Source organism: Pseudocercospora fijiensis (assembly GCF_000340215.1).
Source record: "Pseudocercospora fijiensis CIRAD86 unplaced genomic scaffold MYCFIscaffold_2, whole genome shotgun sequence".
NCBI classification, from domain to species: domain Eukaryota; kingdom Fungi; phylum Ascomycota; class Dothideomycetes; order Mycosphaerellales; family Mycosphaerellaceae; genus Pseudocercospora; species Pseudocercospora fijiensis.
In genome coordinates this window covers 6,729,346-6,752,775 of record NW_006921533.1, presented here as the reverse complement: position 1 = coordinate 6,752,775, position 23,430 = coordinate 6,729,346, and the positions used below count along the sequence as shown (strand labels likewise).

Below are 23,430 nucleotides of genomic sequence, written 5' to 3'. Positions count from 1 at the left end.
GCGACCGCTCTGGAAGTGTTACTGTCTGTCGAAATCGCCCAATCCTGGACCCCGCCCTTCCAATCCGATATCCTTCCACCCCGAATCCTCACAACCACAACTCTCGCATCCTCATTCTCAATGTATGCTCCCTTGCCACTATCTCCGGTTTGCATCATTCCACCTCCAGCTTGAGCAGGACTCGTGCCAAAAAGCTCCGCAGCAGCATTTGCCTGACCATTCGTATCCTCAAAAGTGTTATTCGCCAAATGCTGTTCCTTGCACCACTTCTCCTCTTCAGACCCGGCTTCGAGGACATGGGCTTCGCCATTGATTGTGATGCTGTTTGAGGAGACGGCTGTGCTGTTCATTTGCATAAGCATGGCTGCAAGACTGCTTCGAGGTCCACCTGCTGGGCTTCGTTCGCGGTCGGCGCCGGATAATGTATTTGGAGGTCGGGAGGATACCCAATCGTGTATGCAGACTGAGACGTGAGGATTTGAGAGAAGATTGAGAGTTTTCTTTGAGCTTGGGTTCGAGGTCATGATGATCGTTGGTCCAGATGGGAGGTTTGATGAGCTAGGGAATGGGTGCGAAGGCAGGTAGGTGTAGTTCATGAGAGATACGTGTGGGACGTTGTTGGTGCATGTTGCCAGATGGAGCTGTACGCATCGATGTCAGTATTTGCATAGCCAATGTTCTAAGCACTAAATTCCTTATCGCTACAATATAGCAGACTCCCCAGAAGGATTGAAGCTCTTGTGACATACAAATCTCGCGTTTCTCAAGCAAGCAACGACTTCTTGAGGCAATCGATCTGATTCGATGGGATGAGTTGTCTGAGCGCTGGGCTCCCAGCCAAGCGGCGGCGCCATGGTTGCTCAATGTGTGTTGCTGTGATCAGGATGTTCTTTCATTCACTTCATCAAATGTTCACGGACGGTCGATCGCGGCTAACCTCTAACGCGTCATACGTATGGATGGTAGGCTCGGACCGCGCCATCCTTGCTGGCGTGTGTTCGTGGCTGAGGTGCGTCGTCAGGCTTTGGCGTTGGCGTCGGCTGCTGCGCTACAGCTGTCGCATGCCATGGAAACCCTTAAATCAAACTGAATTGCTTCGATCTTGACTCGGCAGACATTGAGACTTCGTTCAGACTGCCATTTTGTGAGACTTGCTGTACATAATCACTAATACTCGAAACCTGCCACCATGTCGAGCGAGTTCCTCCGCGATGGAGAGGCCAACGGCGACGACCATGCCACGTCCTCACTACCAGGCTCGCCCAAGGTCGACGGCAACGCCAGACCGAATACCAGCGGCGGCGACAGCGTGTACGATAAGCGGGTAGATGATGTTATGTACTCGGACATTGGCATCAACACCCTCTTGAACAGGCTGAAGCAGAGCATTGCCTCGGCGCGCGACTTTGCCCAGTTCCTGAAGAAGCGATCATCGTTGGAAGAAGAGCAGGCGAAGGGCCTCAAGCGTCTCGCACAAAGCCAGTTGGACAATGTCAAGAGAGGCGAGACGCGACAGGGCACTTATGGCGCCCAGCTGACCGAGGTCCTGAGGGTGCATGAGCGCATGGCTGATAATGGCATGCAATTCGCGCTCAGTCTGCACCAGATGCACGAGGATCTGGACGTGCTGAGCACCAACATGGAGCGCGGGAGGAAGCAGTGGAAGCATGAAGGTCTCGCGGCCGAGAAGAATGCCTCGGATGCGGAACAGGCAATGCAGAAGGCCAAAGCCAAGTACGACAGCCTTGCTGAAGACTACGATCGTGCGAGGACCGGCGAATCGAAAGGGAGCAGACGAATTGGTCTGAAGGGACCGAAGAGCGCGGAGCAGCATGAGACAGATCTCCTAAGACGAGTCCAGGTTGCCGATGACGACTACGAGCAAAAGGTCAGTGCAGCGAAGAGAGAAAGATTGAGCCTTCTCAAGGAGGCCAGACCAAAGGCTGTGAAAGCGCTTCAAGACCTCATCAAGGAGTGCGATAGTGCTCTCACCTTGCAGCTGCAGAAGTTCGCCACATTCAACGAGAAGCTGTTGTTGGGCAATGGTCTTGCGATTAGCCCATTGCAAGATGGCTCGACCACTCAACGAAGCCTGCGAGATTTGGTGCTGGACATCAATAACGAGAAGGACTTCCAGAGCTACATTGCCAGCTTCTCGCATAGCGTCAAGCAAAGGCCGCAAGACGTGAGCGATATTAAATATGAGAAGCATCCAGTCCTTGCTCCAAAATCGCAGCCTATCCGACAGCCGACTTTGACCCAGCCTCCACCTGCACAGCCGGTATCACAACCCGTGTCGCCGCAGCCTCCACTCGCGGTCAACGTGGCTTCTTCTCAACCGGGTTCCATGAACAACAGATATGGATCTCCCTCCCAAGCAAGTCCATACCAACCGCCTTCAGCAAGCTATGGAGGTCCCCCATCTCATGACCGCGATCTTCAAACACCGTCATATGCCACCACACAATCTCCGTACAACCCTCAGACAGCACCTCTCCGCGATACATACGCCTCACCACCGTATCCCACTCACCCTTCAGAACGCATCGGCAGCTTCGGCACGGGTGCACAGCATCAGCAGACGACAGGCTCCATTCCAGGTCCTATCCCAGCATCTGATGCTCGAATGAACCCAACGCCACCAGCAACAGGAAAAGGACGCGTCTTTGGCATGTCTCTTGATGATCTCTTCGCCCGCGATCAGTCTGCGGTGCCGATTATCGTCTTCCAGTGCATCCAAGCTGTAGACCTCTTCGGCCTGGAGATCGAGGGCATATACCGCCAAACAGGTAACATGGCTCAAGTCAACAGACTTCGTGATGCCTTTGATACTCTGCCTCTTGCAGCACCACAGCTGGATTTCCGAAATCCTGCCAACTTTGGCCACGACGTGAACGCCGTCACATCTCTCCTGAAAAGCTTCTTCCGAGAACTGCCAGACCCTCTTTTCACAAGAGCCAACTACGGCTCTTTCATCGAAGCAGCCCAGACAGACGATGATAACGTGCGACGAGATGGTCTTCACCAAGCCATCAATGACCTCCCAGACGCCAACTATGCCACGCTCAGAGCGTTGGTCCTCCACTTGGCAAGAGTGATGCAGAATGAGAGCAAGACAAGGATGACGGCTGCAAATTTGGCTGTCTGCTTGGCGTAAGTTCAAACACACTCAAACATACATTGAAAACACGAACCCTTTGCTGACTTCCTGTTCCAGGCCGACTCTCATGGGCGCACATCAAGGCCCTCACATTGCGGACGCAAGCTGGCAGCAAAGGGCTGTTGAGACCATTTTGACCAACGCCACGGCCATCTTTGACGAAGATTAACAGACAGAATTTTCCTAGTGTACCTTATGCTGTTTTTTTGAGCGAAATCATCAAAGCAAAGCAAAGTAGAGAGAAAGTATGAGCATATTTTTTTAATGGCATAAATGATTTTCTTTCTTTGATCGCCTTCGAGGCGGGTCTTTTTCACGCGATCACGAGCGAGCGATGAGAAGCTGGACGACATTGAAGACAAATGAAACCGGACTGTTCTTGAAACTCCTTTTTTCTGATGCTTATCTGAATTGAATCCCTCTGGCTTCTCGTTCAATTCTCAATCCTGTTGTCAATCGCCATATGAACCTCAGCCGGAACTCCATGCGCCGAAGCCTTCCTTGAAAGTCCCGACGCCGAACCCCACCGATCCGCACAGCAGATGAAGAAGAAAAAAAGCAAAGCATTAGTACTTCCCTTGAAATTGAAAATCGTACTCGATCGCTTCCGCGTCTTTCCAATCCATGCCGGGTTTTCTTGGTATGCAAGGATTTTCATGGTCGTTGTGGAACACCGTGTCTTATGCGCGACGCTTAATCTGCGCAAAGGCAACGACACCAGCAGTCAGGATGGCGATGAGCCAGACTTTCTCCTTGTTACTGTCAACACGTTGGCCCTTGCTCTCTGCAGCAGCGCCGGTTGGTGGCTGGCCGCCTGGACGAGAGGTGGAGTTGAAATCGAGCTCGGTGTCGTTGGACCAGCGAGCAGCGGTGGCGTTGTGCTCTTCGTGGCGCTTTGTAAGGAAGAAGGTTGGGATTGCGGACGTGGTGGTTGCTGAGAGTGCCAGTGTTAGTCTAGAGGTGGTTGGGAAGAGGGAAGACGACTTACGCATAATGTTATCGTCCTTGGCGCATGCGCCGCCGGGGACACCGCAGAAGTGATATGTACCATGCATGATCTTCGAGCGTGCCTCAAAGGCGTCATTTGGACTGGGGGTAAGGGTGGTATAGAGAGTTGGGCCAGTGGAGAGTGGACCGGGAACGTAGATGACCATGACGGAGTAAGCGCCGTCAGACTCGTCAATTGTGGTGGTCATTGACGCAGAGCTCTGGGTGGCAGCTTGATAGGTAGGAGCGGTCACCGCAATGGTTGGATGGGCTTGCGTGTTGGAGGCGAGATTCTGACTGCCGAGCTCTGCTGCGGTGTTTGGCAGAGCGTGGCCATGCTGGAGAGAGGACGTTGTCAGCACATCAGTCCTTTGCATGCCACGAGATGCACTGACCGAACTCGGTTGCAGGTCATTTACAGTGTCTGGTAGATCTTCGTCGCTTGCCCAAGCGCATGAAGCGCCGTCTGGTCCACACATCCCCAAGTGGCCGCCTCTGCCAATTTGGTGACCTCCACGACTTGCGCCGCCCCACCAATGCGGAAACATCCCTTTCTTCCTCCACGAGCCCGGAAGTGAACTCGAGTTACTTACCTCAGTAGCCGTGGCTGCGCGATCAACAAGCATCTTGAGGTCGGTAGCAGTGGATGTGGAGGTGAACATCTCCGTGCTGGCGTTGGTGGTCCAGTTCTTGCAAACATGGCTAGGGGCTCTCTCTGGCCAGCCATCGGGTCCCTCGCACCGAGAGTTGCAGAGCTTGTAAGTCTACACAGCGTCAGTTCAGCTGATAGTTGCCACTGTAGATGCGACTCACCGAGTAGCCTGGGTAGTTGCAAAGGCAGGCCATGGTGGGAATGCCGTGGGCCTCCGCTTCACAGCCTGAGAGTCCGCCTGCTTCTTCCAGGCACAAGGCGCACTCTTAAGAGACATGTCAGTGTTGTCAACGTCGGTAGGCTGAGTGAGGCATACCTCGCTTGCCGGCGTCAACGCCTGGGGCGAAGACGGCGGCGGTCAGCGACAAGGCTGCCGTGACGAGGGTGGTGACATGCATTGTGGGTGCTCGGTGGATGCTTGCTATTGTGCGTTGGTATTGTTGGTTGGGTATAGCAAGTGAGGGTGTTGCGTAAGAGGGTGTTTGTTTTGAGATTGTTGTTGAGGTCGTGCCGCGAGAAATGCGCGCGCGTGCCAAGCCGAAGTGAAGTTTCAACGGCTGCTAGCGTGCTTGCTGCATGAGGAAAGAACGAGCAGTCGGCGGCAGTGAAGTGGCAAGAGCGGTGAAGGGCCTTCTGTAGCGCTCTAATATGAGAGTCTTGCCAACGATGAAAGAGCTGGGCAAAGTCGGCATTGTGGTAAACATGTCCTATAGCAGATCCTGCATTCGCTACGGTAGTAATGAGTATTGCTCCTGCAAGCTGATGCGCACCTCGCCGCCCACAAGCCCTAGAAGGCTAAGCATAGCAGCTGGACAAGGGCCTGACGGAAGTCTTCACTCTCTGCACAAACCACCAAAATCCCGTCAACGATCCACTTCGATGAGAAATTCCGAGGCGTCAGGAGTCCCCAATGGCATTTCTGGAATTCAGCGACGTCGCATTTCTCGTTTGCCTCCGTTCGCTGCGCCATCCACTCCTCATACTCCTGGAACAGTTCGTGTCTGAGGTCCCATTCAGCGAACCACGATCCCCGACGCAGACGATACATCACATATAATTTCTTCTCCGTCTCCTCGGATAGCGTGGCCACGAAAGAATCCGGAAGCCACTAAGACCAGGACCCTCTTGCTGCGGCATCCTCGAGTGTTTCTGGAAACGTTTGGACAAACTCTTGAAAGGCCTCAGGTCGCCTTTGGAACCATTGTTGCTTCTCATGACCCATATGTCCGTTCTTATATGCCTCCCATACCAAGAGGAGAACATTGGTGGCCTCTCTGAGCCTTTTCATCTGTACGAAGAATCTTCCCCATGCCCCGCAAATCCTCTCTCTGCTCTTATCGGGCGTGTTAAGGCGCTCGCGGATGAACTCCTCGCGATGTTTGGCGAACTCTGAACAGAATATTTGGTAGAGGATAAAAGCGCGCCGAGCGTCCTCGGTGCCCAAAGTCGACCACAGTTCGTCGCTGCTCCGCTTGAGCATATTGTTGTAGTGTGTCACGGCTTGCGGGAACCATTTTGTAATGAATGCATCTTGTTTCGCGGTCTATGCAGGATGTCAGTCAGCGGATATGTAACATGTCTCCTCATAATCTTCGTACTGGACTCTGAGATGCAGCTGTGCTAGCGCTCTGTGAAGCCGATACCATGATGATCTGCTCTGCTTCTGCTGGAAATGTCGAATGTTGATCTGTAGTGATGGTGTTGAATCAGCGATGGTAATATGGTTGCGGAAACAATATTGTGATCTTAAGACAGGAGGACAAGTTAAGATAGATCGAGGTGGTGTTGCTTCAGCCATCGCTGTTGCCCTCAGTGCCCACAGCACTGCTTTCCCATCCACGAAAGCTACTTCCACATTCAAAACAGGATCATGCGGAGAGAGCAGCAGGTGCCAAGGCGATGGGAGTGACCACTCCTGTGTTTGGTCTGGGAGTTCTCGATCTCGCTTCTGATAGTCCGTTCAGCTCATTCAATGTTCTGGCCTATGCTGTGGTCTTTTTTCACTGGTAGTTGTCCTTTACCAGGCTTTTGGTGAGCAAACCAAGTGTACAGTACTTGAAGAATTGCCGAGCCTCTGCGTGTCCAGGTATCAGTTCCGACTACCTAGTATAGACCAAGGAACAGAATGTATGTATACACATCTTGAACTTGAGACTCGAGAGTCGTCGTGCGTGAGGCTGCGATCGTAAATCCACCTCAGGATTCACGACACGGAGACACTTCACTTTACAGTCGGCACGCTATTCAGCGTTTGTCGCCGAAATCAAGTCTCCCGTCCTGAGCATAGCGTGATCTCGAAGATGAAGTCGTCCACCAACGTTGACCATTGAAGAAGCCGCCAAGGCAATATGGCAGACATCAGCACCAATAGGCCGCGATTCGGCCCTGTAAATTGCTCCACAGGCCCTTGAGACCGAATCCAATCGCTAATATCCAACAGCCTTGCAGCCCAGCGATCTTTGCGCACAAGTGGCTGAGAGAATTCGATGACAACGGCGTACGCATACGCGATGAGCCCATCTTCTACCAGAATCCATTCAGCGCGGCGAAGCTGACCTGGACTTTCATCAATGTCTGGGTTGAGGGGTGCGACAATGCACTAACGCGGGGAGTCACTTTGACAGCGGCTCAACAAGGAGTGAGAGACAGAGTCACCGAGCTCGTCGCTGCTAGGCGCTGGGAGCAGGAGATTCCATACCGATGGAGAGGTGAGCTGATTGAATGGGGTCGTGGTGAGGACTCGTGAGGATCTATTCTCATCGATGCTATATGGCAGCACTCTTGGCAGTCTTGGTTGAGAATTGACAAAGTCACGGTGCGACAGTGTCCAATGGCTTCTCGCCTCCATTTGCAGAGCGGCGATGGGAGGATTGGTTTCCAAGAGAGGCTGTAGGTGCGTGCCACGGACCTTGAAAGCGTCAGGCTGGCGGATCATTCTCGTTGCAGAGATGTTCTGAGGTGAAGTGAGAAGGACTTAGTCAAGCCAAGACAATGCACACGGTCATCTTGAATGCATAGTTCCGGATATGTCGTTGCAGTGGCGCTACTTCACCGCTTCAAGCGCTGATATGGCAGGGATACCACGGGTGCCTGAACTCTATTCCACTGCCCGTAGGATTGACGATAAGATTTCTTTGCATGCATGCGCTGGCAGCATTGAGCATCTGTAAGGCCGAGAGCCTGACCGCAAGTCTTACAGCGTCATAGCCTGCGCTGCAATGATGTTCTGTGTGGCGCGAGTATCCCCTGCCCCTTTTCTCGACTACACGCATCACCCCGGTCTCCATCAACGTTGGCCACACCAAGCACCAAAGCGCGAAACAGATCGCAGTATAGACACACCACCACGAGCATAACAGCACTGGAGCATATCGACAGAAAACGAACCAGCATTTCATCATGAGCTCGAACGAGTTTCCGAAAGAAACACTTCTGATGGTCGCATTAATTGGCGGGATTGTGCTCGTCGAGCGAAGTCTTCGAGCAAAAGCCACAGGACAGACTTCGCAAGCAAAGATCGAGACGAAGAAACCAGAACATCGGAGACGTTAGATGATGCATGGCGAAGCTATTCTCGTTGGAGCAAGGCGTGTGCGAGTACGTAAATGATAAGCTGTGGCGAGCCTTGGAAGGAAGAGTTTGAGCACCGAATTGCGCTTAGAATGCTGGGAGAAGTGTGGGTCGTCGATAGCGAGGAAGCCGGAGTCCGGGATGACGAGGTTAGAGAGGGCACGATACAGAGACAGCGCATTCCAGAGTGTACAACCAAGAATTCGCCTTCGGGCATCCCATGCCACCCTACAGTCCAATGCTCTGAGCTCCCTGGTACACTCCGCTATACCCATCCGTTTTTTCGCTCATCTCGTGAAAGACCATTTGTGCCACCCTGGCGTTTTCGTGCAGTAGCAATCCGTGCGGGCTCACGACCTGTAACATGGCTCCAATAGCACCTTTGTAACCAGAATCCATCACGCCGGCAGTGACGAGAGCTCCAGATCGGAACATAGAACTTCTGACGTAGATCTGACCCATGATGTCCAGTGGCATGTCTACGTTCTCATGGAACTCGATCAGATAGGCTCCTTGTGCCAGGCGTAGAGATGATTGCAAGCCTTCGGATGTTGGCTTCAAGAATGCAAGCTGCTCCGTTTTGGCGTTGGCGCGCAAGCTGATGTCGAAGTCGATGGCACCAGCCGATGTCCAGTTACGCACAGCCCGCACAGTCAGGTCGACTCCACATGGCTGTGTCTGGACGGCAGCATTCCTGAGCCCGAGAATGATGCCACGCTCCACGGCTGCTTTTCCTGGTAAAATCATCGCTGTCGACTGTTCACAGTGCGTTCAAGCTGATGCGCATCTTCGAGATTTTGCTTCCCCCGGGTAGAAGCCCGTCATTCCGAGAGCTGCGCAGCCGTGCTCCAAACTACACAATTTCTGTGGCTGCAAAATGCGAGTACACCCTCCGAGAAGTCACACTCACCATTTCGGCAGGCGTAAGGGACGCTTCAAAATGCTGTTCTAGCAAATTTGACGCCGAGTGTGTCAGCTACACCGCTGGCAGTGACGTTGCCGTAGGCTCCAGAGAAGGAACCAAGTCGTTGGGGTGTGTTTCTCTCGCAAGTCTAAGGCGAAGATCATGTTGAGGTTGCCCGGATCCGTTTCATGCGCCAAATGCTGGGCTAATCCTGCTTGAGACCTGGTGTTGGCAGAGGCATCGGGGATGCCTTCCTAGGCGCTTCTCGTTCAAACCACTTCGTCCACCCCAGGCAGCACGTTCGTCCTGTAGCAGAGCCACATCCCGTCGACATGCCTCCATTCTATAGCATAGACCACCTTGATCACGATTCCAGGTGGACAGTCGAGCCATTCAGCGTGAAAGAAGCAATGAGCAGCCCTTCCGTCATCGTCTATGTTTCCAGATGCCTCGATAAGTTTTGCGCGATACTTGGGGAAAAGTTTTGCCTGTTCACGCATAGTTTCCACACTATCCAGAAATGTCTGTTCTCGATTTGTGAATCTACACTCGGTGATGAAAGCAGGGTGGAAGTAAGCCTGGAGCTTGCACGCTTCGTCCCAAGAGCGAGAGTTAATGGCTTCGAGGTAATCAATCGTAAGTTGAATCAATTGGTCTGCGGTTGTCGGCTGTTCTTTGGAGGACCTACTCTCTGAGAAGATGCGCTGAGAGGTATTGGGATCCTTTGCGGGCAAGGTCTTTGAGTTTGCTGAGCTCGTTGTTACTGACGATGCTGGAGTGTTGCTCGACGAGTCCGTTGAATGGGTGATTTCCGAACGAGGTGAACTCGGGTCTGCAGAGGAAGCCATGCCGGGCAAGTCGGGGAGAAAGGACGCAGAGGTGAGCGAAGACTGAGGTAGCTACCGTGCTCGCAGTACTTCTGGGGCAGACATTCGAAACGAGCTAGCAGCTACGTCTCCGTCTCGTCTCCGTCTCGTCTCGTGCGAGCTGTGCTAAGCGCGTAAGCGTGAAGATGCAGAAGAAGAGGGGCCGGCCCAAAATCACTGACGGCCGGGTATTTCATTCCGGGGTGCTCACAAGACAAGTGATGCAATCATTCTCACTGTCGAGTGAGACGTCCACGTAGGAGTAATTGGGGGATCTGGGTCGAACACCGAACAACGGTGGGCTTGACAGCTCGGCCCGCAAGGGAAAGTCCTCGGCACAAGTGCCAATAATCATGATGATACTCCTCAAAAGAGCACACGCAGGTGGCATTCCAGTAACGTGACATTTGAAGGTCATTTTGTCTAGACGCTTCAACTTCAGAACAGACGGCATCGGCCGTGTCAAACATTCACCGGAATGTGGCGACACAAAAGCCGTGCTTTCCGCGACGCACAGACTTGGCAATTCTCCCACGCTCCGTTCGTCGTCTTCCTATACTAGTGTTAATGTGGCTCGAAGAGCCATACGAGAAGCCTAAGGCGACGAGTAGCTATCTATAAGGCCTATAGTAAGACTAATTAAAGATGTTTAGAGCAACTCCTATCTATAACGCCTATAGTAGGTCTGATTTAGAACACTTATAGTAAGTTAGAAAGTCTAATATAGAACGCGTAGAGTAAGTCTAATCCGAAACGCTTATAGCAAGTACTATTCGGAACGCGTATAGACAGTCTTATATAGAACGCGTATAGTAAGTCTTATCTAGGACGCCTATAGTAGGCCTAATCTAAAACGTATATAGTAAGTTATATCTTAAACGCTAATAGTAATATTAGTCTAGAACACGTTATAGTAGGTATTAGAAAGCACTATTTAGAAACGCTTATAGCAAGCACTATTAGAAACGCTTATAGTAAGATAGTCTAAAATATCTATAGTAACTACTTCCGGAATACGCCTATAGTAATTACTATTTAGAATACCTATAGCGAGTACTATTCGAAATATCTTTAGTAAGTAGTTCTTTCTAAGTCGGAACGCTTATAGTAAGTACTACCTATAAGGCGTATAGTAGGTCTAATCTAAAACGCCTATAGTAACCCTAATCTAAAACACTTATAGGAATTTTAATTTAGAACGCTTATAATGCTAAGTACTATTTAAAACGCGTATAGTAAGTCTAATCCGGAGCGCTTATAGTTAGTACTACTATCTATAACGCCTATACTAAGTTTTATTTAGAACGCGCTAGATAGTAATTACTAGTTCTAATCCGAAACGCTTCTAAAGTTATACTAAGTCTAATCCGGAACGCGTATAGAGTTCTATTCGAAACGCCTACAGCGGTAACTATCCGAGATATATATAGCGAGTAGTACTATCTAGAACGCTTATAGTAAATACTATCTAAAACGCTTATAGTCTAATAGTATTCGAAGTTCGAACTATTTATAGTAATTATCCTATATAACGCCTACTATAGAGTACCTATAAAACGCCTATAGCAAGTACTTTATAGAATATCTTATTAGGGCTAAAGAGGCTATACGTGATTAGCATGTAACTAGGCTAAGTAAAGCTAGGGTCTTAGTGCCTTAGGCAGGGCTTAGCGCTTAGTAATAGGCTAACTTGCCTGCCTTCCTCCCTCTCCTCCTAGCTCCTTATCGAATACTACCTATACCTACTACTACCCTATCTACCTACTAACATAACCCTTCTTATATAGTATTCGATTACCCCTTTAAGGGTAGTAGCTAGATAGTCCTTATTTTAAGCTTTTAGCGGTATAGCTACGAAAACTATCGATTTAACTATATTACGCCCGAAGAACGGGACCTATACGTACTATTCTATTAAAACAACCGTACTAATTATTAAGCAAGGCCTTCTATATAGCCTATTATACTAAGTTAATCGCACTAAGCCGATATCTACTAATTCCGCTATATCCGTATCTTAGGAGCCTATAATATATTATTAGTATTACCCCTTATAATAGCCGGCTTATTACGAAGCAACAACAACCGCGGCGCCGCTAGTAGCGCTAGCAACGACAACGCTAGTAGCACAGTGCCTACTAAAGTGCCTACTAAAGTGCCTCCTACTAAGGTGCCTACTAAAGAGCCTACTAGAGGGCCTACTAAAGAACCTATAATTAAAGGGGATAACCTATCGTTGCCCGTTAACGACATTCTTAGCAATATTATTAACCGTCGATACGGCTAACTAGCCTTTAGGCCCTAGCTAGTAGCGAGACTTTAAGAAGCTACCTAAAACAGGCTTACTACCTTGCGTTAAGAACAATAGCTAAAGGATAATCTCCTCGAAATTTGTTATAGTATACCGTACTATAGGCTTGTTTGTCTTAGACATTTACTTGCCTTTGTTTGTTTAAAGATATAGTCGTCGTAGTAACAACGACTAATCTTCTGTTTCTTCGTAGCAAGTATTATATACTTTTACGCTACTAGGTTTGAGCCTCTCGTAACCCTATGCCCGTATTATTACTTGCTACGACTTTAAGACTACGCTATTACGTTATCGATATTACGGTAATATAACATCTATAGACTACGTTAGTAATACGAGTAGTAGTACGACGCGACGCGCTTGCAATTGCTAAGTATATATACTAGTATCGCTAAAGGGCAAGGCATACTAGCAAGACATTACTAATAGTAGGTTAATAGAAACAGGCATTAATATACTAGAAGTCTAGAACGAGGACTTCTTATAGCGCCTATTACGTAGAGGCAAACTAGTCCCGATACCTCGCGGAGGTAATAGTAGCGACGACGAGTTCTTACGAATAGACGATACCTTCGTTAGCAAAATAGCGACCGAAGGCGGCGATAATAGTAATAACGGCTCTTAGACTTAGGGTCGAGACAATCCCGATTCTTTCGAGAATATACTAAAGAAGCAGAAAGAAGAGAAGGAACAGGTAGAGTATATAATAAAACAGCTCGGTAGGGAATATAAGCGCCGTAAGTATATAGGAGAGGGTACGAAGTTAGGAAAATAAGATACCGCTAGACGAGCAATAGATAAGCTCTTCTTCCGATATACGATACTAATCGACGAGATTAAGTCGGAGGCCGTAGAAGGAGAGGAGGAAGGTACTAGGAACTAGGCATTTCGTTACGATATTAACGACTTCGAAATCGATAGGCCTCGAGACCTTAAGAACCTTCTTAACAAGAACCCGACAGTATTATTAGATATACTAGATTAAGCTAAGATTGAGTACGATTTAGTACGTAGCTCGGCTACGAGGAACAGGTCGGCTTTTAGGTAGAAGGAAGCTAAATAGAAGGTAGTAAGTAATAAGTTGTAGGCTGTCCGAGAGGACCTAATATCCGCGAACGATAAGATCGCAATAATAGATAATTAGCTAGGAGGAAGTAGCCTTATATAACTCCGTACCGATAATACGGATAAGAACCGCAAAATTAATAAGCTCGAAGATAATTGTACCCGAGCCGCCGATTTAATTAAGTAGCTAAAGAAGGAAGTAAAGGAAACTAAGGAACAGGCATACGACCTTAATAAACAAGCTATTTTACTAATAACTTAGGGCATACAAGAACACCCTAAGTCGTAGGATAAGTAGTTCGAGGGCGGAGTGCTATAGACTCCTTATAGTAAGGGTATTACGATAGAGCAGGCTCGGCGTACTATATATATACGGAAGCCTAAAGCTAAGAAGACTAAGAAGACTCCTTTATAGAGGCTATTAGATAGCGAAGATCTCTCTAACGAAGAGGCCTTAAGTAGCGGCTTTAAGACACCTATCCTACCTCTAGGAGGCCGTAAGGGTTCGGTAGAGGTTATCTATAGTAAGAAGCAGATCCCTCTTAATAATAGAGCAGGCAACACTCTAGGTCTACGGACTAAATCCGCACTACCCGGCGAAGAATTAGACGTCGTAGTAGTAAGACTAAAGAGTACACTAATTATTATAAAGAACCCGCTTACTAAGCCGCCTATCTATACTTATTCGAAGGATAAGAAGGTTACCTTTACCGAGTAGAAGGATAAGGTTACTGCCTATATACGTATAGAAGAACGTATAGGTAGAGATAAAGAGACGTACATCGACACCTTTATAAGCTTAGTTACTAGAGAAGTATACCGCCGAGTGTTTCTAAGAAAGAAGGCTAGAGAGTTTATATTATAGGAACAAATCTTAGAAGCTCTACTATAGAAAGAATACTACGAGCGATAGAAGCATCGTAAGGCCTACTAAGCACTAGTCTAGAAGGAGAACTAGTTATTCGATAACTTCTTTATAGACTTCTAAGAGTACGGTTACTACCTAAAGCAAGGTAAGAACGAAGCCGAAGTGTAGGCCGAGCTTATAGAAGATATAAAGGAGAAATTAGAATCCCGACTTCGTACTAAATTAGCTAGTAACAAGTTCGACGACCTAGACGCTATAGCTAACCGCTATAGAGATATCGAAGCGGACCTTAACCTCGCGCTATTATATAGACAGTTAAACCCGCGCGGCGGCGGCGGAGGTAGAGGAGGACGCGGCGGTCGTAGAGGTAGATCTTCGGGAGGTAACGGTAATAAGGAAAAGAAAGACCTATTTAATAGCAAGCTAAAGCACATCTACTTTAATAAGAAGATAAAGAGTTAGTATAACTAGGATGCCGCTAAGAAGAAGGGCTTTACCTACCGAGATCTTACTAAAGAAGAAGCTAACAAGCCTCGTTCGGATACCTTCTACTATACCTACAAGAGTATAGAGCATTAGTAATAGCACAAATCGTACCCGCTCTTCGAATGTAAGAAGACGGGTACTACCGCGAAGACCTCCGCTATTTCTAGGAAGGAATAGAAGGAGGATAACTCTACCGATTCGGGAAACTAAAGACCTCCGAGCGTAAGCGTAGCGATCGGAGGCTAGTTAACTAGAACATTGCGTAAAGGAAAGACCTACCGCCTTAATAAATAACTCCGAAGAAAGACATTCTAGAAGTTATAGAGCTAGAAGCGGTAATCTCGGCTATAAAAGCTATCGACCTCCTAGAGAGGTTCGAACGTATAATCGTTAGTAGTCTAGTACGTAATACTACCTACGGCGATATTATACTAAGCAATAACTTGCTTAATATTAGAGTAGAAACCAATATCTGCCGTAGAAGCTTCGTAAAGGAGTATATAAATAGAACTCGCTTGCCGTATATATAGAATCTAAAGGGCTTCTAAGGCGAGAGTAGCAAGGACTTAGTTAAAGAATGTATTTAGATCGAATTAGATATAGGCGGTTACGTTAAGATTGTTAACTGTCTAGTAGCGGATACCGAACCTAGAGTCGATATCATTCTCGGTATACTATAGTATCGGAAGTATATACTATACCTAGACCCGTTAGACTATACTATTACCTTTACGGCTAACAAGTATAGCAACGACTACTTTAAGAACGGATTACCTATTACAGTCCGCTATAAAGCAGCTATAAAGACCGAAGAAGGTAAGATCGATATTCGTACTCTAGACGATACTTTCGTATAAAGGGTATAGAATTTAACGTAGCCGCTACGCCGTAGTAGAGATAGTAGCGCTTCTTCTACTACGTTAGTAGGTCTTAAGATTAGAGACGTTCGCGACCCGTATAATATCAAAGTTAGCAGTATAACTGCCGAAGAGGCTCTTTAAATCCTAGAGGAACCCGGTAAAGGGTACCTAGTATAGGAGCTCTCTAAAGAAGATAGTAAGGATGTATCGGAAGAATAAGCCTTCGCGGACATTGTTGCTAGAGTAAACGCTATTACCGCGGAAGACTTTACCGCCTATATAAAAGAGAAGCCGCTACCTAATGTCTCTAGCTTACTTCCTATATAGTTTGCCGATTATATAGACTACTTCGATCCGAATACAGCTATATAGCTACCTCCGTATAGAGAGGATGCGGACATAGCTATTAACTTTAAACTAGAATTCGACAATCTAGACAAGTTGCTATAGGCTAAGCTATACCCGATAAGTTAGCCTAAGCTAGAAGTTACTAAAAAGCATATCGACAGATTAAGAGCAAAAGGCTTTATCCGAGAAGCGAGATTATTAAAGCTCGCCTTACCCGTTTTAATCGTACGTAAGCTAGGCGGAGGTTTGCGGGTTTGTATTAATTACAGAGCTATTAATGCGATAACGATTAAGAATAGGTACCTAATTCCGTAGATCCGAGAGACTATAAGCCGCATAGGAGGTACTAAGGTCTATACCGTACTAGACGTAATTGCAGCATTTAATAAACTCCGTATCTGTATAGGTAACGAGTAGAAGACCGCCTTTATAACGAGATACGGCACTTTCGAATATCTAGTCGTACCGTTTAGGCTTTGTAACGCCCCGAGTATATTCTAGAGCTATATTAACAAAGCATTAAGGGAATATCTCGACGATTTCTGCTTAGCCTATCTAGATAATATTATTATTTATAGCTAGAGCTTTAAGGAGTATATAGAATATGTTCGCAAAGTCCTATAGCGAATAAGGGAGGTACGACTTCCCCTCGACCTTAATAAGAGTAAGTTCTTCGTATCGGAAGTAAAGTACTTAGGCCTTATTATTAGTACGGAAGGCATTAAGATAGACCCTAAAAAGGTCCGCACTATTCGCAAATAGCGTACTCCCGAGAGTGTGCGGGAAGTACTATTATTCCTCGGTCTTAGCAACTTCTATAGAAGATTTATTAAAGGCTTCTTATAGATCGTCCTACTATTAACTAATCTTATAAGAGGCAATGTAGTTAAGGGTAGGAAGAAGAAATTAGGCCCTCGCTCCAAGGCTGCTTTCCGTTAGACTAAAGATTACTAATAAGCGTTTAATATATTAAAGGATGCATTTACGAAGGCGCCTATTCTAGCGTACTTTGATTAGTTCAAGCCCTATATAGTTAAAGCTAATTCCTCGGACAGATATATTAGAGGCACGCTATCTTAGGTTAGAGATAACGGGTTACTATACCCGATTGCATTCTACTTATATAAGATAGATCCTACTAAATGCAATTATAAGATTTACGACAAGGAATTAATAGCTATTGTCCGAGCCTTCGAGGAATAGAGACCGGAGCTAATAGCCGGACAAGAAACGAGAGTAATTACTAACTATCGTAGCCTTAAGTACTTTATAACTACGAAGCAACTTAATCGTAGACAAGCAAGATAGAGTAAATTCCTCTTAGCCTTCGACTTTAAGCTAGAATATCGACCTAGTAAGTAGAACATCGTCGCCGATACCCTATCTTAGCGCGAATAAGATATAGACCCCTCGGAGGATATTAAGAACCGATAGTAGGTTGTACTAAAGCCTTACAACCTACTAGAGTAACGCTAAGAATTAACGATCTCTACAATCTCTTTAAGCACTACGGCGATAGATTAATATCGCGCTACTATCGCTTATCTCTCTATAAACGAGGTCTCTATCGAGGAGCTTATCGTAGCCGCGTATAAGAAAGACGAGCTCGCGCGCGCTATTAAGGAAGCTAAGGCCTCTAATGCTACGAGACTTCTATAAAAGATTAATATAGCTAATATTAGTATCTCCGACTATAAGCTAGTTAATAAGCTAATTAAAATTTAAGGGAGGACGTACGTACTATACGACCTCCGTAGCGAGATTCTTAGTAATATACATAATGCACCCGTAGCTAGCTACCTAGGTAGAGACAAGACGTATAAGCTACTTACTCGCGTCTACTACTAGCCTAGTATATATACCGATATAGCTAAATAGTGCAAAGCTTACTATATCTATAAGAGATCTACTGCTTTTAATAACGTATACTAAGGCAGTCTACAATAACTGCCTATTCCGAACGGAGCTTATAAAGAAGTCGCTCTCGACTATATAGTCGAACTACTAGACAGCTATAGCATAGAAGGCGTAAAGTATAATAATATACTAACACTTATATACCGTAAGACTAAGAGGAGGCACTTCCTAGCTATCGTCGATCTTATATCTAAGACCGTAGTAGACGTAGTCGTGCGATATATATAGAAAGATACGGGTTTCTTCTATAGCATCGTTTCTAATCGAGGATCGCAATAGACTAGTATATTCTAGAAGGCGCTAATAGCTCGTACTAGAACAACTTAGAAGATATCTATATCCTTCTATCTATAGATAGATAAGCAGTCGGAAAACAGTAATAAAGGACTAGAGCAGTACCTACGCTCGTACGTTAACTACGTATAGGATAACTTGGTTTAGTAGCTGCCGATCGCTAAGTTTGCTATTAATAACTAGCAATCGAGTGCGATAGGAGTTTTACCCTTCTACGCGACCCTTAGCAGGCATCCGGAGATATATATAAAACCTAGGAGCGAGACACCTAAGGCATTATATATAACGTAAGATTAGCGGATTGCTAAGGCCTATACAGATCAATTCGCTAAATATATATAGGATATCTAAGACACCTATACTACGTATCTCGAAGCGACGAAGGTACGATATAACGCCGCTAGCACCGCTCGACAAGTAGCGCACTAATATAAAGTTAGAGACAAGGTTTAGTTAGATACGCGCAATATTAGAACGACGCGCCTATATAAGAAACTTAATTATAAGAATGTAGGGCCCTTCGCAATCTTAAAGGTTATATCGACCGACGTTTACCGACTCGAGCTACTAAGTAGCCTACGTATATATAATATCTTCTATACGAGTTTGTTACGACCCGCTATAGCCGAGCCCTTCGAAGGATAGAAGAACTACAAACCTCCTCCGATTGAAGCCGACGATAGCTCTAGTACGAACTACTATATAGAAGAGGTAGTTAATAGCAACTAGACGGGCAGAGCGAAGAAGTATATAAAGTATACTATTAAGTAGATAGGGGGTGCTATTACTATAGAACCTTATAGCAACTTAAAGGGATTAGTAGATAACCTTATAGTAGACTTCTATTATAAGAACCTATAAGCGCTAGGTCCGCCCGCAGGTTAGAAGATACTAGAGGGTTAGAAGTTTAATAATACTATCGAGCTAGACGAGCCGGCACTTATCTAAATAGACGGCACCTTAGGAGCCGCCCTAAGTCTAGCTAGTACGGAAATAATATAGCGAGGGCGATCTTATTACAACCTAAGGCACGCTACGGCGCGATAACCGGTTAAAAGCTACGATATAGGCTTAGACTTAAGGCATACTACGGTATAATAACTAGTCTAATAAGGGCGCGAAACGCACGTTACGGAAGTGCTTAAGTTGCGACTACTAGTTAGTTAGGAGTACCTTTAACCCCTATTGCTTCCTATTAGAGGCGTTATAGCGGTTACTGCTATTGCTTTATACATTTATTTAAAAGACATTAAGCATAGTTATAGGGTTGTATAGATATACCCGGACGCATTGTTTAGTAGACCTCGCCGCCTTATAGGAGCTTAAGGCGGTTTAGAGGGGGGGTAGTGTTATAGTATACCGCACTATAGGCTTGTTTATCTTAGATATTTACTTGCCTTTGTTTGTTTAAAGATATAGTCGTCGTAGTAACGACGACTAATCTTCTGTTTCTTCGTAGCAAGTATTATATACTTTTACGCTACTAGGTTTAAGCCTCTCGTAACCCTATACCTATATTAAAATTCGTCGCCTATAAAAAGCCCTAGCAACTAATACTAAATCAATAGTAGAGCCTTCCTCTCTATCTATTTTAGTCTAAAAGAAGGATACTAAACTTAAGGACTATACTATATTTAATAGCTCTAGTCGAAAACAATATAACGACTATATTCGTAACTGCGAGCTTAATTAGCGAAACGCGCTAAGGGGCCTTCTTATTAGGACTAAAGAGGTTACACGTGATTGGTATATAACTAGGCCGAGTAAAGCTAGGGTCTTAATGCCTTAGGCAGGGCTTGGCGCTTAGCGTTAGGCTAACTCTCCTACCTTCCTCCCTCTCCTCCTAGATCCTTATCGAATACTACTCGTACCTACTACTACCCTATCTACCTGCTAATATACCCTTCTTATACAGTATTCGATCTATCCTTTAAGGGCAGCAGCTAGATAGTCCTTATTTCAAGCTTTTAGCGGTATAGCTAAGAAAACCGACTTAACTATATTGCGCCCGAAGAACGGGACCTATACGTACTATTCTATTAGAACAGCCGTACTAATTATTAAGCAAGGCCTTCTACACGGCCTATTACACTAAGTTAATCGCACTAAGCCGATACCTACTAATTCCGCTATATCCGTATCTTAGGGGCCTATAATACATTATTAGTGTTACCCCTTATAATAGCTAGTTTATTACGAAACAACAACCGTGCTGCCGCTAGCAGCGCTAGCAACGACAACGCTAGTAGCACAGTGCCTACTAAAGTGCCTACTAAAGCTCCTACTAAAGGGCCTACTGCTAAGCCTGCTACTAAGCCTTCTAAAGAACCTATAATTCTAGGTAACGACCTAGAATTGCCTATCGACGACATTCTTAACAATATTATTAACCGTCGATATAGCTAACTAGCCTTTAGGCCCTAACTAGTAGGGAGACTCTAAGAAGCTACCTAAAACAGGCTTACTGCCTTGCGTTAGGAACAATAGCTAAAGGATAATCTCCTTAAAATCCGCCGCCTTTAGGAGGCCCTAACAACTAACACTAAGCCGATAGCAGGGCCTTCCTTACTATTAGTCCCAGTCTAGAAGAAGGATGCTAAACTTAAGGACTGCACCGTGTTTAATAGCTCTAGTCGCAAGCAATATAATGATTATATACGCGATTGTAAGCTTAACTAACGAAATGTACCGAGGGCTCTTTTAGACGACTATTTACTAGTTGTCTATACTATATAATATATTAATAGAGACCTAAAGCGTACCTAGGATAACCATTTCGACTCCCTTACTAATTAGACCGCTATTTAGTAGCAAGACTATAAGACTATTATACTAGATACCCTTAGAAACCCTATACTAAGACAATAACACGCTTAGGACTAATACCTTCGAGCTAAACAAAAGACTAATCAATCGGCTCGCTTATTTAAGTGTTAGAGCTAAAGAGGCTACACGTGATTGGTATATGATTAGGCCGAGTAAAGCTAGGGTCTTAGTGCCTTAGGCAGGGCTTAGCGCTTAGCGTTAGGCCAACTCTCCTACCTTCCTCCCTCTCCTCCTAGATCCTTATCGAATACTACTTGTACCCACTACCACCCTATCTACCTGCTAATATACCCTTCTTATACAGTATTCGATCCACCCTTTAAGGGCAGTAGCTAGATAGTCCTTATTTTAAGCTTTTAGCGGTATAGCTACGAACAAGACTAATCTAACTATATTGCGCCCTAAGAACGGGACCTATACGTACTATTCTATCGAAACAACCGTACCAATTATTAAGCAAGGCCTTCTATACGGCCTATTACACTAAGTTAATCGTACTAGACTAATACCTACTAATTCCGCTATATCCGTATCTTAGGGGCTAACAATACATTATTAGCGTTACCCCCTATTACAATAGCCGGCTTATTACGAAACAACAACCGTGCTGCCGCTAGCAGCGCTAGCAACGATAATGCTAGTAGCATAGTGCCTACTAAAGTGCCTACTAGAGCACCTACTAAAGTACCTCCTACTAAAGGGCCTGCTACTAAGCCTGCTAAAGAAGAACCTGTAATTCTAGGTAACGATCTAGAATTGCCTATTAACGACATTCTCAACAACATTATTAATCGACGATATAGCTAGCTAGCCTTTGGGCCCTAGCTAGTAGCGAGACTTTAAGAAGCTACCTAAAACAGGCTTACTGCCCTACGTTAAGAACAACAGCTAAAGGATAACCTCCTCGAGATTCGCCGCCTATAGGAAGCCCTAACAACTACTGCTAGACTAGAACTAGTAGCAGGACCTTCTATTTAAAAGAAGGATGCTAAGCTTAAAGACTGTACCGTATTTGATAGCTCTAGCCGCAAGCAGTATAATAATCACATACGTAATTGCGAATTGAACTAGCGGAATGCACTAAGGGCCCTGCCGGACGACTATTCGTTAGTCGTCTATGCTATGCAATACATTAATAGAGACCCGAAACGTACCTAGGATAACCATTTCGACTCCCTTACTAATTAGACCTCTGTTTAGTAGCAAACCTATAAGACTATTATGCTAGACACCCTTAGAAACCCTATACTAAGACAATAACATACTTAGGACTAGTACCTTCGAGCTAAGCAAAAGACTAATTAATCGGCCCGCTTATTCGAGGCCTATTTAAAAACCCTTAAAGACGACCTTCCGCCTAAAACTAATTCTATATAGATCTCCGAGATACGCCTAAAACTTAGATAGGAACTTATCCTTAAATTGGACCGCCGCCGTGTATTCGAACAGGCTAGCCTAACACGCATTTAATTCATAGTCGAAGTAGAAACAGCCGAACGAGCTATTTAGCTTTAGTAACGGCTAGAATCGAGGATCCGACTAACTAGTACCAACCGTAGCAACCGTAGTAGCCGCGGCGGAGCAAACTAAGGTTCCTACTAGAACAACAATGCTAACAATAATAGTAACAATAACCGTGGGAGAAGCCGTAGCCGACGGCTATACAGAGGAGGCCGTAATAGGGGCCGTAAAAGGGGCTCGTATCCCTATAGTACTAATCGCTCGGCTAATAACAGCGGCAACAGCTACAGCAATCCCCTAACCGGACTAAAGTGCTTTAATTATAATAGCACTAGCTATCTACTAGGCCAATGCGACAAACCTAAGGACTAGGCCCGAATCGACCGTACTACCGCCGAGCACCGAAAGCACCTTTTAGCAGCTAACGCTACCCCTATAGGCCAACCTTCGAAAAAAGAGTAAGCGCCGCACTAACTATTAGCCTCGTGCGGCGTAAGACTATCGACATTGTACTAGCTATAACACGCTCCTACCTTGTATAGGACACGAAGGGCACTACCTATTAAACTAAGGTTATGCTAGATCTAGGAAATTCAGCTAGTGCCCTTATTAGCTACCGCCTAGCTAAGCAATTAGACCTTCGACAACTGCCGAAGACTAACCTCCTAACCCTTGCTTGGTTTAATAACGCTCGGCACTTAACCTATAGGGCCTACTATATTCCTATAGCTCTAAGGGACGACCTCGGAAATAAACGCCTACTAGACTTTACTGCCTACGCAGTAGATATAGACAACCTATATAAGGGAGCTACTATTATTATTAGCAACCCTGTTCTCAAGTACTACGCTATAG

General features: G+C 46.0%; 5 protein-coding genes across 5 annotated transcripts in view; 1 reads left to right on the top strand and 4 right to left on the bottom strand.

The window, feature by feature from the left end:
* The window catches only part of MYCFIDRAFT_162375 (uncharacterized protein), a 1,318-nt gene extending 408 nt beyond the window's left edge, over window positions 1-910 (bottom strand). Inside the window, exons 1-2 of the mRNA XM_007925739.1 lie at window positions 750-910; window positions 1-641 (exon numbers count right to left, since the gene is read on the bottom strand). Of these exons, the coding sequence (XP_007923930.1) occupies window positions 1-641; window positions 750-854 (746 nt within the window). The 5' untranslated portion in view covers window positions 855-910. The remainder of the gene's footprint in view (window positions 642-749) is intronic.
* A 411-nt stretch (window positions 911-1,321) lies between these two features.
* MYCFIDRAFT_107749 (uncharacterized protein) lies at window positions 1,322-3,329 on the top strand (the record flags this gene model as incomplete). Its single annotated transcript, XM_007925738.2, has 3 exons — window positions 1,322-2,215; window positions 2,279-3,153; window positions 3,218-3,329. Coding segments are annotated over 3 exons (1,881 nt in total), but the record flags the coding sequence as incomplete, so codon positions are not given.
* A 191-nt stretch (window positions 3,330-3,520) lies between these two features.
* On the bottom strand, window positions 3,521-4,257 carry MYCFIDRAFT_210608 (uncharacterized protein). The gene is given in 2 exon segments (XM_007925737.1): window positions 3,521-3,821; window positions 3,841-4,257. The coding sequence occupies 1 exon segment, from the start codon at window positions 4,213-4,215 to the stop codon at window positions 3,841-3,843; it is 375 nt and encodes a 124-aa protein (XP_007923928.1). The 5' UTR covers window positions 4,216-4,257; the 3' UTR covers window positions 3,521-3,821.
* Window positions 4,258-5,907: 1,650 nt separating this feature from the next.
* Window positions 5,908-6,445, bottom strand: MYCFIDRAFT_77411 (uncharacterized protein; the record flags this gene model as incomplete). Its single annotated transcript, XM_007924587.1, has 2 exons — window positions 5,908-6,342; window positions 6,443-6,445. 2 exons carry the CDS (start codon window positions 6,443-6,445, stop codon window positions 5,908-5,910), a joined length of 438 nt encoding a protein of 145 aa, XP_007922778.1.
* A 2,152-nt stretch (window positions 6,446-8,597) lies between these two features.
* On the bottom strand, window positions 8,598-9,116 carry MYCFIDRAFT_29484 (uncharacterized protein; the record flags this gene model as incomplete). Its single annotated transcript, XM_007924146.1, has 1 exon — window positions 8,598-9,116. The coding sequence occupies one exon, from the start codon at window positions 9,114-9,116 to the stop codon at window positions 8,598-8,600; it is 519 nt and encodes a 172-aa protein (XP_007922337.1).
* Window positions 9,117-23,430: the final 14,314 nt, after the last annotated feature.

Excerpts from the sequence above, each read along its gene's own strand:
- MYCFIDRAFT_210608 (XM_007925737.1), bottom strand. The coding sequence starts at position 4,215 with ATGCATGGTACATATCACTTCTGCGGTGTCCCCGGCGGCGCATGCGCC.